The sequence below is a fragment of the Cupressus sempervirens genome, chromosome 3 (assembly GCF_028749045.1).
Source record: "Cupressus sempervirens isolate cs-2001-9-10 chromosome 3, ASM2874904v1, whole genome shotgun sequence".
Taxonomy (NCBI): Eukaryota; Viridiplantae; Streptophyta; class Pinopsida; order Cupressales; family Cupressaceae; genus Cupressus; species Cupressus sempervirens.
This window is the reverse complement of record NC_143120.1, coordinates 522,622,328-522,638,562: the sequence shown is the minus strand read 5'-3', so window position 1 is coordinate 522,638,562 and position 16,235 is coordinate 522,622,328. Positions and strand designations below refer to the sequence as shown.

At 38.8% G+C, this 16,235-nt stretch overlaps 1 protein-coding gene across 2 annotated transcripts in view; it reads right to left on the bottom strand.

The window, feature by feature from the left end:
- The window catches only part of LOC149567475 (DExH-box ATP-dependent RNA helicase DExH3-like), a 190,867-nt gene that overhangs the window by 59,814 nt on the left and 114,818 nt on the right, over positions 1–16,235 (bottom strand). For both annotated transcript variants that reach the window (XM_089820666.1, XM_089820667.1), the window contains exon 15: positions 6,049–6,357. In XM_089820666.1, the coding sequence (XP_089676792.1) occupies positions 6,049–6,357 (309 nt within the window). The remainder of the gene's footprint in view (positions 1–6,048; positions 6,358–16,235) is intronic.

Below are 16,235 nucleotides of genomic sequence, written 5' to 3'. Positions count from 1 at the left end.
CTCAACATCATGTTGTGAATCAATAATGCCAAAGCCTAATCCAACCTTCGCTGACTCCGCCATAACACCTAGATCACTCATATTACAACTGGGTGACTCCATACATGCATCGGTACCAACTAAGGAAACCACTACCCCCTACACTAAATCATCAATGTGACAACTATCAAAAACATCAATGCTCGCACTCTCTGCATAGTCTCCAATAACAATCCCCCCCTCCAAAGAGTCCGAACAATAAATGGTCAACACCAACTACATCACCAACTCTAGATTCCTCAACTTGTTGAGGCTCAGTGTCACTGACCACCGATGACACTGACACATCCACGTCCCTACGAAATAAGTTCATCATCAATACTGCAGATAGGACTAGTGACTGTCGTATTGAACATAGGCTCATCTACATCATGAATGTCCATCAGGGAGAACTCAAGCCTTCTACCCTACATCCTCAGTGTCATTCTACTAAAAATGGAAACCATGAATTGAGTTTTCCTATCCACTATCACCAGATCCAACAATTTAGCCTCCAGCCTTTTTTGATGTAGCTTAAGTCTTTCCATAATCTCCTTCAAGGCATTTATTTTCTTGTTACTTTCTACACTGCTCGTCGGCTCACAAAACTCCTGGTCCTCGTGTGTCTATCCATAGCTAGAAAATGCGACAGTGTTGGTTACTCCCAAAACAACACTAGATCTAAGATGATGAGGAATTTCCTACCCCACAAGATGGGAGAAAACCGCTTTATACCACTGTAAAACCCCAACCCGGTTACAACATTTTCTAACTCCAATATCTTTACTACTCAATTGTTTGACATTTCGTTAAAGACTTGGCAAGCAAACTTAATACCACTGAAATGAACCAGAACCAGCTCTTTTGCCTATATTGATAGATTACCATATGTATGTATCTTTCTTTTTGCTAATGTTTGATACTTCTTGAATTTTTGAAGTTATGATACTAGAAAAAATGCAATGCTAAAGAAATTATTTGCAAGGAATAACAATCTCTTTATTTGTTCAGTTCTGGTTTATTTGCACAATTGACAATATTGTAATTGAATTTAGATATATCAAATAATACGAACATCAAGAACCTGGATGGTATGCAGAAAATATGGCACCAAGAAGTGCACTAGGTGTCAAACTGCACTCCCAGCCTCCAGGTCACACACAGCAACACCTTTCAGCATCCACATTAGGCTGTAGATAAGCAACAGCAGCCCCCCAAACAGATCGCAACTCACGGTTAAGGCTGCGTGGGTTCCAGAATAGGTATGTGGCCCCCCAAAAAACAAATAGCAGGCCTTCGGAACTTAACGCATGCCCCAAATCACAGATTGCAGGCCTTAGAATTTGGAATGCAGTGCTGAAGATTATGGAACGCAGCCCTCCTAATTTGTCATGCAGCTACAACAAATAGGAAATTGTTTGTCACCAGAACCAACCACTGCTAATCTCTAGTGAGTTGCTGCTTCCTTCAACACCATATAATCCCTCCCCTAAATCGCAGATATGAGTATAGGCATTCAATTCACTTCTAACTGATTCACAAGTAACTCTCACTTGCAAGAATTCACTTTCCCAGGTACAGCGGAAGACAGTAGGGAAACTTAATAATTCAAACTTCAACACTCTCAACAAATAAATGCTTCCAAGCACAGTGATCACAACTTCAGCAAGACTAATAATTTTCAGAATTTAATTCACAATACCTCAGCTATGGATAAAAATGCACTTATCAGAATCAAAACCCTCACACGTCAACAAGGGAATTGAAAATCACCAAACTCAGAAACATTCACAGAGACAACAAAAGCAAATAGACAATTAGACGCTTTTCTCTCCAGATGGACTCATATTTATAATGCAATTTGGCACTTTAGCTTCTTCTTCACACTTTTCACTTAAGAGGCTTCATCTTCACGGTTCCGTTTTATAACATTAAATAATATAAAGTACCTTTTCATAATAAAGCATCATTAATTAATTAATAAATATGCACCCATTAATAAACAACTCCATCCAATGCAGGTAATGACAAACTGCTAATGCCACCAACTACACTGCCAAATATGGCAATTGCCCAAAATAGACTTACTAAAAATAGCAAGTCCACAGCTAAGACCCTTGAATCCCACTGTCGACTCACAAGGGTTGCAACAATGAACTAACCAAGCCATCTATAGAGACCTACAAAAAATAGGAACATTATAGTTCATGTCTTTTGATCCCCTTGTTTCCTCCTTATTTCTTGGGTTTATTTTCCTCATGATTACTTCCTCCTTTTGCAATAACAATTTTCAATTGTGGTAGAGTTTCTAATAAATCAGCTACACTCACCAGTACAATGGCTTGCAACATTTTTTGGATAATGTTGCCTTCTGATGTTGATTATATAGAGAGAGGGTTCATGGTACTGACTTATCCTTTTGTCATGGCTTCCTAGATGTCTTTTCTTGCTTACCTTAGTTTCTCTTTCTCCGCACTCGCATCTAGATATGTGAGTTTTTTGGCTTGTGTCCTTGTAATGGCCAAGACCTCCCTCCCTAGTTTTGAAATATCAATCATGTTTACACTTTTCTATCCGGGACTATCTGGATCTTCGTGATTGCTAGGTCCACACCATTTGCACAACATCCCTCCGCTTTGGCAATCGCATGCAAAATGACCCCATTCATTACATCTTTGGCATTGGATCATGGGGCATCCCCTAGCATCCTACTGGATGTGGCTCCGAAGTGTACTGATATTGTTGTTATTATTTCTCCCTTGACAATTGTTGCAATATCCTCATGGCAATGCCTACATGATTGTATTTCCTAGTGGTGTGAAGGGGGTTGTGGCTTGTTCACCTTGGGTGAACAATACCTAGGCACTTTTTGCCTTCAGGTTATAGGGAGATTCCTTAATAGAACATCCTCGTAACTAGCATATATCGCAAAATGCCTTCTTTAGGCAATTGGCTTTTGTGTGGCCCTCCAGCTGGCAATTAGTACACTGAAGTTCCTTTCCTTCTTTTGTTCCTTCCTTTCCAAGGGCCATCTCCTTCATCATTCACATCATATCTCATCTTTATGCCTATATTGTTTTGGGTTCTTCTCCACTATCTCCTTTCGTACTATCATTATCACTCCCATGCTTCCTTCCTTTTGAAGTTTTGTTTTCACTTCCAATGTCCATGGCATGTGTGCAAGCATTTGTGTACAAGGATGGTGGTACCACCTTCATCTTCCACCATGGGGATGGAGATAGTCCTTCACTAAACCGTCATTTTTTCAATCAATCAACTGGTTTATTCTCCAATTATCTATTGGCTTCTATAGTCTCTGACTGTAGGCTCATACTGATTCATTCTTTCCTTTTTTGGTATTATATATTTCAAATGACTATTTCATCATCATTGCATAATAATCTAAACTATTCTTCGAAGGTCATTCTGAGATCCTTCCATGATGTTTTCTTGGTAGCCTCCAACTTCTTGTCTCGATCGATGGCAATCCCCCCTCAAGGTGGTCGGAAAGGCTTTTAACCACTCATCCTAGTCGTTTTCTCCATTTGCTTTCCCTATGGTTATACACATCTTGCATTGATGTGTTGGGTGGTCTGTCGGAAGTTTTTGTTTCTCGATTATTCCTGCCATTCTAGTTTGTCGAATATTGTCTTGTGTGTTTACCGCAAGAAAAGGTATTTCCCCTCCTTTTCCTTGTACCTCTTCCTCGGCCAAATTAGAGCTTCCTTCATAGCTTGCTCATTAATCCCTTTATATTGGTGTTTTCGAGTTTGTCCATTCAACCCTTGTTTCTAGTTTCTCGGAAATAGCCAAGTTTTCTATTCTTGTTATGGTAGTTTCAATTAAGTTCTCCACCTCCAATTCAAAGTGGTTGGGTTCTTGTAGCTGCCTCCTTCTACCTGACTCACTGAGTTCTTTTAGGCCACAACGCCTCTCCCCTTATTTCCTGGCACATAATGCCTGTCATAATGAAGCGTCTTCCTCAATTTCCTCCTGCCAATCACCTTGGGTTTTTATTTGGTACTAGAGCATTAATTGTATTGTTGCTCGGACATTCTATGTCGTGAGGTATCCTACTCTTGTGTTCCCCATTGGTTTCGTTTAGCAAATTGGTGGAGCACTTGTTGCTTTTATTGCTCCTGTTGTACTTTGACACATTGTTCCTCCAACTATACTAGGTTCTTTGCCAACAATCGAGGGATTTTTCCAAGGAGATCATATGCTACCAATGAGACCAAAAGTTCATCGCATATCATGCTCTCTGAAACCACTCTCTCCCGAGCTTCCTTTTGCACGTACTAATCAACTGAAACTTCTCATGCCTGCACCAGATCTTGTGTCACTTGATCTTCCCTTGTCACTTCATCCTCCACTTCATTGACTATGACTAGTACTTGCTATTGGAATGGGGACCCATCACTCCTTCACCGCCATTGCCATGAACTTATAATCTGAAGACCTCCAAGTTTAAAGACATGCAACAAGGCCAAAAATGTAAAATGATTCTAAGCTACCATTCACCCAATAGTCTATCTAGTATATCAACAATCTGAATCAAAGGCAATATTAAACAGATACAATAACATGCAATGCGAAGGAAATGATTTCTTATATTGATAGGAAAAAAGCCCATACAAAATCTGTCTTTACATTACTTCAATCAGTCCTTATGTAGTATTCATGTTGGATAAATAAACCAACAGACGCACCCCTTTGCTACAACCAACTACCCAACTCCCTTACTAACAACTTTTAACATGAAATATACTAATGATTTATTACTGACCTACAATTGCAGTCTTGGGAGAGGGAAATGTGAAGCCCCATTCAATCTTGACACCAGAAAGCTGCAACATCCAAAAGCCTTTCCTATAACTTGTTGAGCAACTAGGGGAGTACTACTAATAGAGCCAACCATGAGCCAAGGATGAAAATCAAGAGCAAATGCATCTAGAATCGGTAAGGGGCAAGAGTAGAGAACACCATGTCAAATTAAATTGGAGATCATAAAAAAGCCTTCACAATAAGGGAGGCACCACATTAAGAATCACTCCAATGGAAGATTGTCGATGTAGGGTTAATCCATACTAGCTGATGTCACCTCTCCTCACCTATATTCCAAGCAGAAGAGGTATTCCTTCCAACTTTTTCTTTGTACATACTTCAGCCAAATGACTGTAAGAAAACCACAAATACCAATGGAAAGAAATATTTTCACAATCAAGACATTCAGTCCAAGAGTGATGCCCTACCATCAAATTAATCACTTCTAAATTCTAATAGAAGAAAGTCCCATCTAATCAAGCAACTGCGCATACGTCAAAAGGAGACAAGGCTATGAGGTAAATCAAAAAGGGCATTGTCAATACTAGTCAAGCTAGATAATTGATCATCATACAAACCTGAATAGGAGCTAAAGGAAAGGAAGTTGACAAAGAAACGAACTTGAGGAACCACAACTTCACACACTTCTATAAGGAACTCTATACACACAAGTAGAGAAACATATCATTAGACAAGGGTTTCCAAGTTTTAGATACCCCTCATGCAACTTTATCAAGCTCAGCTGTAATTAATGTAATCAACAAACGAAATCTTGCTCTATGTATCTCACTCAGTCCTTGCATATCCCAGACACCATGACCACCAATGGGATACTTATAGACCTACGCATGATTCGTTGAGAGCATATCTAGCTCTCTTCAGCAGGCTTGTGATCATTAGCAATAAAGTCAATAGCAAAATCATCTATTGAAGATACTTGCAAAGACAACAATCTACATGCTACATGTCAAGAAAATGACAATGGTACTACACTCCATGAGCCATCACCTCCCTAAAGTCTTATCAAAAAATTCAACTAAAAGTCATTAGCAAGTAATGAATCAAAACTGACATTATTAAATCTCTATTGATCTAGTGAGCATGGATCTACACTAACATTTACCAGAATCCCAAAAGTATTCCACAAAAGATTATATTAACCCACTGAAAATTTAAGTTCAACAAATTTGTACTAAAATTTCATACCACAACAGAAACAATGCCAGGAAACAAGCCAGCACAAATAACTGCTCGGACCAATGACTGATTATGAGATAACCCATTGCAGGTATTAGCATCAGCATCCACCAAGCCAGCATCTTTCAACAGAAAACTAAATTGTTTTCGAAGAGAATTAATGGCCTGCATTGTTTGAGGTGAGAGAAAATTCCTCCAACAGTATTCATAGGATGATCCAACTCTTTCAGCATCTTTCCAGCCTTCATATGCACGTACAAGAGCCATATGGTCACTGTAATCCTTTGCTGAAAATCGTAATCTTGCTGCATCGGCCACCTGGAAAAGAATGTACAAATCATGTCAACTTTGATTTTCTTGTTCTCAAGTAGATTTTTAAACACAAAATTAATAAAGGTTGGAGGGAATTCAATGCCAAACAAGACAGATGGTAGTGCAATCTCAAATGTCATGTCTAAAGTATAAACTGATATATCATAATCACCATTTTATAAAAGTTACCAAATATTCCACTAAAACAAAAATAAATTCGTTCAGATACTGCAGACTTATTTGAAATTAATCTACACAAGATTTATCTGTTGTACTAATACTTACCAAGAAATAAAAACAGGAAACCACACTTGCCGATATTGAAATGGAGAAACAACACAAATCTTAAGAATAGCTAAAATTGTTGTCAGCAAACATTTATCTTACCAGATACATACACGAATCTTTATTGCAAGTTACTCCACAAAAAATAGTAGTCTCATTTTAAAATGTAGTGTAGGATTTCGATAACAGGTTGCCAAAATTCACACTGAAAAAGCAGTCCAACATTGCCTGGAATTGTAAATAAAGTACAATTACAAGTACTCGAGAATCTTCATAATTGTCTATTTTCTGTTAATATATATAAATGTCAGAGTGGAATTCTCGAAAAAATTATCATTTCATTAAATGCAACAATATCATTTTAATTATTGAAATTTGTAAACAAGTGTGAAACAGGTGTATTGACAATTGAGAGAAAAATGGCATGCTTTTGGTAAATGAAGGTAGTTGATTGTTTGTGAGTACTAATACATCTCCTAGGTCAGTACTCCCCTTCATATAATGAACATTTGGACAACTGCATTTCTTCCCACTAAAAAGTATTATTCAAATAGGTCAGAGGCAGTTTCAAAAGGCATGCCACACAAAGATTGTCACATCCCACTAACATTGCTAGTCTCTAGCAAATAGCCTAATGAATGTATTCATGGTGATCTAAATCAACACTGCATTAGATATACAGACATAAAGCCCATGATAAAATGATGTAAACAGCAGTTGAGCTAGAGTTATAACGAGTTAAATAAGAATTCACCAAAAAGCCAATACATTTCACCTACTGTCAAATGGGATGATCTTAAGTGGTAAGTCAATGGTCACTCCTAGTGGAAATGCATGCTCAGATTGTCATTGGTAAATATTGTGTAGCCGACGGGTTGATGTCGTCAGTTCTTGTTATGTAGCCGATGGGCCCTTCGGCAATTGTGATGTAGCCAACCGACCCCTTTGGGAAGGTTCTTTGGAAAATATATATACACCCTCCGGGATCATCATCATAAGCATTATGTAATCTCTTCGGCATATATGCGAATAATAAAATAAGTACTGTTGTTTTTGTCTATTGTCTGTATGCATTAATCTATTTACTCCATACGGTAAACATTTGGCATCGTTGCCCGATGAACCTAGAACGAGAGAGGAATGAAGACTAATGCCAAATAAGCTAAACAAGGATAGAAATAAGATAAAGGGAAAAGATGGAATACGCACTGTGCAAGAAAATTTAATTTTGACACAACAGGCCGAGCACAAACGAAGGTTTCAGCAGATTGCCAACGGACACTAAAGTACCAAGGAATTGTTGGAAAAGACTCGACAGCAGGTGGAATTGGTGGAAGAAGCAAGGGAGGAGTTTTTGAACCTGTATTCGTCGAGGGAAGAGAATCCAGACGGAAGGGAATTAAATCTCATGGCTCAAAGTGCCGAGGGAGCACGAGCATGGAATGAACTCTTCGTCCGCGATACACTTCCGGAACGAACAAGTTTGCTTAACAAAGACCCTTCTTCACCAAACAACACAGTTGTTAGGGATAAGACAACTTCCTAAAACAGCGTCAATGTTGGAGTGCAAAACGTTGGTGCCAGAATACAAAGCGTTGGTGTCAGGATACAAAGTGTTGGTATCGAAGAGCAGAGCGTTGGTGTCAAGATACAAAGCGTCGGTGTCGGAGTACAAAACAGTGTTGGTGTCACAGTGCCGAACAGCGCCCATCCACAAAATCAAGTAATAATGGCAAGACCAAAGGAGAAGTTGCCAAAGTTTGATGGTGATGGAACGGCCGATCCAATCCGACACTATAAAACATGTGAAACAATTTGGAGGGCAAATGGCATAATAGATACAAATGAATGGGTCTGACAATTTCCGACAACCCTAAGAGGTGTAGCAATTGATTGGTTTGCCGATATGGATCCCGAAAACTTAACAAATTGGGGCGGACGTGTAAAAGGAATTTACCATCGACTTTCAACTGCTACGCGACAACAATGAGATCGTAGCAGAGATATACAACACGAAGCAAGGAAAAAATAAAACAGTTCAAGTAAATGCCAGAAAATTAACAGACTTAATAAACAAGATGGAAAGTAAGCTAGCAGATGGACTCCAAGAGAGATGGTTCATTAAAGGACTATGCCTAAAGTTACAGAAGAAGATGAAGATTGTGCCACCATCGTCATACACTGAAGCATACAATCGGGCGATGAACTTAGAAAGTGAGCAAAAAACAAAAAAGAAGAAGAGTAGCTCATCCGAGTCAAATAATGAGGTGTCTTCGGAAGAAGAGAGCAGCGATGACGAAAAGGGCAGCAAGAAAGTCCGAGCTCTCCAGAAGGATATAATCTGAATGATGAAAGAATTTAAGAACATGCAGAAAGAGACGAAGGGAAATGACCTCTAGTGCACGGAATGTAAGACAGAAGGTCACACGAAGGGATCCTGTCCAAAGAACCAGTTCTGCGAGATTTGCCAAATCATAGGACATTCCACAAAGGAATGCCCCTTCAATATGAAAACAAGAGGACCTCAACAAGTGCTCCTGACCCAGGAGGTTTCCGCATCAGGAGGGAGCAGAAACACCAATAATGAGGGTGCCACTTCAGGTGGGTACAGAAATAATAAACGAGGGCAAAACAACAACAATGCCAACAATAATAATGGGAGCTGCAACCAAATTTAGTACGACGCGAACGGTCGCCCGATGATACAACACCAAGCATGCAATTTGTGGGGCCACTTTGCCCGAGACTGTACAACGACAAACACACCGAAGTTGTTATGCAGATGGTGTGGTCCAGGAGATCATGAAGATGCCAAGTGCCTGAAATCAGGAGTGAATTTGATCACCATTGGGACAAACGAAGAGGAGGTTCTAGCAATCACACGGAAGCAAGCAAAACTGTACCTCGACCCGATGGAGGAAAAGAAGAGATTAGAGAAAACATTGGCTGAAATTGAGAAGGCAACGCAGGCAAAGAAAGCACACTTGAAAGACACTACCGATACCTCAACAAGGAACTGCATGGAACAAAACATCGTACGGCAGATACTACAAACTGAAGTACTAGTCAAAATAAACGATTTGTTGCTCACAATGCCTCAACTTCGATCAGCACTCACAAACATCGCTCCAACTGCCAAACCACCGAAAGAACATGGAAAGAAGGAAAGTGGAGCAAGTGCAGAGGACCCAATGCTGCTAGCTCTTGCATCCAGATGACATCCGGTGGTCGTTGAGATGGGAATTCTGGGAACTGTTTTGGCAAACACAATTGTGGACGGTGGGTCCAGTGTGAATGTGTTACCGGAGGATACCTGGAAGAGGTTGGGACAGCCGATGTTGTGGCCACCTACGTTCCAATTACTAATGACAGATGAACACGGCATTAAACCTCTCAGCGTCCTAATGGCACAACCAGTGACTATCGAAACACAGTCGTTCCTACTTGAATTCGTCATCATCCCATTGAAGAGGAGAGGATATGATGCCATTCTGGGCCGAGGATGGCTTGTACAACCAAGGGTTAAGCATGATTGGAAGAAGAATACACTATCAACGGAAAGTAGGGGACGACGATTCACTATTGATTTACACACACAAATGGTGGGTGAAGAAGCCATATCATCTGATTCTGAAGAAGAGGATGAAGGAAAGTAGCGATTGGAACCCAATGAGGAAGGAGTCCTACGGTTGGAAGGTGGATCGACAGACGATAATTTGGATTCGGTGAAGGGTCTTTTCCACTGGCAGATGGAGGATTACGAGCCCTTTCCGAGCTGTAATATGTTAAGGATCGACAAAGGTGAGAAAGAAGAGGAAAATGAATGTCTGAAGGAATACAAAGAAGCGGAAGAAGGAAAGGCGGTTATGGCTGAAGCTAAAGGGAAGAACATACAGTACGAACCCAGAAAAAGAAAGATCCCAGCGTACAGAACACAGTGAACCGACTGCACGGAAAAAAAAGGTTACAATGCACCACGAATGTACTAGAAAGGTGTGAACAGCAAGGAAAACACATTGTACAGTCTACATAGGAAACAAAAAGGAAGGGCTTAATAAAAACTTCAGAAGTACGGAGTGAAGGTTCTAAAATCAATAATAGAATTATTGATGGCAAGGAGTGGCAACCAACAGAATTCATGGTACCGAGTATCGAGAACAAACAAGGCGATATGGAAAACCTGAGGGAGAGATCGTGTAACTTAAATAAACTTGATGAGCGACGACTACAGGCACAATGGGCCACGGAGGTGACACAAAACAAAGCATGGCATAATAAACACCTAAAATTGAACAAGTTCCAACCAAGACAACTAGTGTTGAAGTATGACGGACAGAGCAAAATCAAACCAGGCAAGTTCAAAGTCAAATGGATCGAATCATACCAGATCCAGGAGGTAGGTGATAATAGAGCAATAAAGTTGTGGACATTAGATGGAGAAGGAATACTAGAGGCCGTGAACAGTTTGAAGCTAAAGATGCACCATGCCAAAACGATCCCCTCATCGTCAGAGAATGACGAAACTCGAAAGGAGAATTGATTTTTTAAAAAAAGAAAATTGAAAAAAAAAAACAACAAATCAAAACAGCTCAAAATGAGTAACATATGATACCAAAGGGAAGGGAAGCACATAACAAGTAGTAAAACATAAGCAATTGCTAGAAAAAGTGTGGAATCAGAAGAAAATGACAAAAATGGTGTGTTCTATGGAGTTTTGTGTGGGTTTGAGAGTGCTAATTTGGTCTTGGTGGCGGAGGCGATGCCCCCTAGACCCCCAATCGGTGCAGTTATCAATCGTGGGACATATGACCAATTGATGAGACCTAGAGCTGATGCAGGCATACTGTGCCAGAGGTGGAAAGATCAACGGAGCAAGCCCTTCGAGAGGGTTGATACGCTTTGAGGCACTTGGAGTAGGTGTTGGACATTAAGCTGTCTTGGTGGATGCATAGAGAGCTTAGGAGGAGCTAATCATCCAGTTGAAGGCAGTACAGCGATACTTGGCTCAAGGTACCAAGGAGTTAGAAGCAGAGAGCAGCACGGGTGGCTATCAAGGTTAGCTTGATTAAGGAGACAGTATTGTGTTAGCAGAGGCTACAAATGCAATGTGGTTTGGAGACCAGGTTGGTGCAGGCATGGGACAAATGTGAAAGTGGTGTGACAGAAACAAATCTATCTTGTTGTTGTTAGTCAATTAATGTATTCCGTTTTGTTAATTTGCCTTGCATATTTTGTAATTGTTGTCCGAAGACGACTTTTTCTTTTGGGGGGGTGATGTCATCGGTAAATATTGTGTAGCCGACGGGTTGATGTTGTCGATTCTTGTTATGTAGCTGACAGGCCCTTCGGTAATTTTTATGTAGCCGACAAACCCCTTCGGGAAGGTTCTTAGGAAAGTATATATACGCCCTCCGGGATCATCATAATAAACATTATGTAATCTCTTCAACATATATGCAAATAATAAAAGAAGTACTGCTGTTTTTGTCTATTGTTTGTATGCATTAATCTATTTACCCCATACGGTAAACATAGATCCCCATAAGACATATTACATGCTTGTCATATAAATGTTACACATTCAATTAAGAAACCTACCATTTAAAATTTTGGGTGCAGTACATCCAAATGAAGTTATCTAGCTTGGGTTAATTTAATAAAAGAGATACCATTGCTGGTGGCATTTGAGGCGATAGTAAAGAAGGCAGGGCTGCAAGTTCATAATGGACAAGCAAACAAAAATGGATCCAAGAAGTATAGGAAATAGAAAGAACCACATAGCTTGAAGAACATATAGAAGAAAAATGAAACTAAGCAAGACAACCTACAAAGTTCCCTTTTTGGATGAAATGCGAAATTCTTCCAAAACTGTGTCCTAGTGTTTTCTTAAGGAATTTGATACTCTTTCCAAAAATTTCTTATGGGACGGAAATGTGAAAAATCAAAAATGGACTCTTGTGAATTGGGATTTGATCTCAAATTGTCAAAGCTTGATTGTCAAGCTTTAGCTGCTAAACTATATTGGAGATAACGCTAATAAAATCACGAATAGCTGTGTGCTACAGTTCTTAACTCCAAATATCTAGGTGTATCTAATGAAGATATTCCAGAGATGGAGTTGAGAAAGTCTCCATGATTTGGAGGACTATTAAGACAAGGGCATTGCTTATAAAGCGAGGATTCTTTGGCATAAACAAAGGATGATGCGTTGTTCTGGGATGGCTCCTAGGATAATCGTCCCCCTATCACCTCAGCCTTTCCCCGAAACCAATTTCTCCATGAAAATTTTGTAGAAATAGGTTGGCCTAGGGTTAGTGATTTTAGTAGTCTGTCCTTTGGAGGGATCCTTAGTCCCATAGTCGAAAAAAACTACAATATATATTGTGAGCCACTATCCAGACGATTTATGTCATTTATAGCATTGGCTTTTTCCTACCAAAAAATTGCAGCAAGTTTTTCTCACTTTTACGCAGGAATATAATGCCTTAAACATGTTAATACCATGACCCGTTAGCACAAAAGACAAAAAAATTAGGTGTTCTTAATCGTTTTTAAGCTTCTCATAAAGCAAAAAATGTCATCGGGGAATCCAAAAAAGGTTTCAAGGAAAAAACGTTGTGGGAATCCGGAAAAAATGACACACAGGTGTCCAAAGAAAATTGAGTGGGGGTCTGAAAAACAAAACAAGAAGTTGTTTCACAGCCATCTCAGAAGTCATGGGTTTTTGGTAAGTTGGGGGTCTATGACTTCTGCAAAATCCAGAATCAAGGGTCTGTGATTGAGCAAAAACTTCAAGCTTAGGTATTTAAAAGTTAGAACGATACAAATTTAAAATGATATTCCAGAATCCATGCAATGTTATTTATTATTAACCATAAAATAAATATTAATAAAATTGAAATAAACATACAGTAAAATTTAATGATATTAAATAGATTCAAAATGTTTAAACTTTACTATATGATTTAGTGATAATCATACAATAAAGTTCAAAGTTTCAAACATTTCAAATCTATTAAATATCATTGCATGGATTCAGGAATATCATTGAATGGATTCTAGAATAAACATACAGCATGAGTAAATATTTAAAAAATTGAAATAAAAATACAGTAACCAATTAGTATTTTTTTATCATGATAAACAAATATAAGGTGTCTATAAATAAATATGAGTGAATGATAAATGATGAATTTTATACATATTTACTATATGTTTATAAATATCAAAATTCATTAAAGATTGTATTTCACATTTCTGATTTTTTTCCTTACACAATATAGAATTCTCGTGATTAAGAAATCTCTACTGGCAAAGCAAGGGACCCTTTATCGAAACATGAAATGTCCCTTTTTCTGATTTTATATGATATTTCAAGCCTCTAATCAAATTTTTAAAATCAAACAACCAATATTTCAAAGATCCACCAATTTCTCAATAAACCCCAAATCAGGTATGCCCGAAATAGTGCCAAAAACTTCACAGCTTCACATATTATTAATAAATCTGAATGTGGACATTTTTACAGAAATTTCAGCAGCATAACAGCCCACAAAATGACATTTTCAGATCTGTATAACATTTATACAACAGCTCCCAAACGTAAGGCAAAAACAATGCTCATCGGGCTCCCGAAAATAACACAAAATAGCTCGGAAACACCACAAAAACACTAATAATCTATCACAGAAGTTTAACCACGACCCAATACATATATTCAGCACTATTTTAACATCTAAATGTCTGAAATATAGTAGCAACCCAAACTGATATGAAATACTCAACCAGAAACACCAAACTCTTACAAAAAACACACTCGAAAACTCACAAATTTGCACTGTTCAGCACAAGGGCAAACTCTGCATGAGCTTGCACATGGAATGGCTTTAAACTCCTGTCCTTAGCCTTCCTAGAAACTTGCAAACTCCCGTCCTTGGGTCTACTTCTCCACAGATTTGGCAGCCTCTGAAGAACAACAAAGCAATGAGCAAAAATCAAGTTTTGGAATGTGCCCAAAATGCCTCCAAATCCCTTAAAAAATTGCATAACCCTAACTCACGTCCAAGAGGGGTTAATAAAATATATTTTAATAATAATTTTTCATTTATTAGTCCATTGGTTTCCAAAAGTTAGCCCCTTTTTCCAAAACTTCACCTTTTTGAGCCTGCCTGCCTTAGCAAAGATTATTATTTTAATTATTTGAAAAGGGGACATTACAAAACATGGGATCCCCGAAGCAAAACTAAGAGATGTCCAATGTATCCATTACCGCATATGACTTCCGCATAAGCTGATTGAAATTCATCTTGCAAAAATTCCATATAATGATATTACACTATGTGATAAATGTCCAAAGAGGCTTTGACAAGCCTTGAAGCATACACACAAAAGAAGGTAGTAAAAAATAGGACGTTGGAAGCCATGGGAGCCCCAATTGGGGGTTTTAGTTATATAGGATCACAAACAGGTACAGAGGCTTCTTCTATTATTGGGCCATAGTTACGAGGTCAAGAAATGTGGGTGAGTCTTTGTCAAACTTTTGGGTTCCACGTAACACTTATGGTGCTCAACCTAACTTGCTCGGTCCTGCATGGAACAAACAGATGCATGAGAAGACAAGGTTGGGAATTGCTACAATGATATTCCCTTCAATGCTTTATGTAGTCCATATTGAGATCAAATTGTCACTTCAATTTCTGTGTCTAGTAAGGGATTCAAAGCCACAACTTGTTATGAGGTGAGTGGACTGTTGTTAGACAATGAGGTAAAAACCATTCATCAGCTTGTGGAAAAAAAAAAAAGTTTAGGAATAGAGAGGCTACACTATTATATTTGATAGATGGATAAATAGCAAGAATAGGACACTCGTCAACTTTGTCGGTGTTTCAAGGGGAGAATTAGTATTTCTAAAATCAATTGATACCTCTAATCAAGTGAACAATAAAGAAATTTTGTGCAACATGTTAGATAAGGTGGTAGTGGAAGTGGGAGTGGCTAATGTCATCAAAATTGTGACTGATAATGCAACTGCATATGTGGCAGCCAGTAGACTTCTGATGAAAAGGCATTCCCCATTATTTTGGAGTCCTTGTGCTGCCCATTGTCTTGACTTGCTTATTGAGGACCTAAGAAAACTGAGTTGGTTAGAGAAGGTGGTTGAAAATGGAAGGAATACTGCAAAGTATATCTACAATCATACATGGGTCGCAAGTCATTGCGAGAACACATTGGTGGTAAGGATCTTGTACAAGTAGGGGTCACACACTCTACTACTAATTTTCTCAACTTGCAAAGCATATTGGAAACATTGAATAATCTAAGGCGTATGTTTTTTAGAGTGAAATGGTTAGGGAGTCCTTATGGCAAGAAGCTTGAAGCACAGAAGGTTATGAAGGTTGTGTTTGATGTTAGATTTGGCAAGCTAATGGAGGAGATCAACAACTAAGTTCTAAATGTTTACCGTATGGGTTAATAGATCAGTAATGCATATAGACAATAGATACGAACAGCAGTACTCCTTTTATTATTCGCATATGCCAAAGACATTACATTATGCTTATGATAATGATTACAATGATCCCGAAGGGTGTATATATACT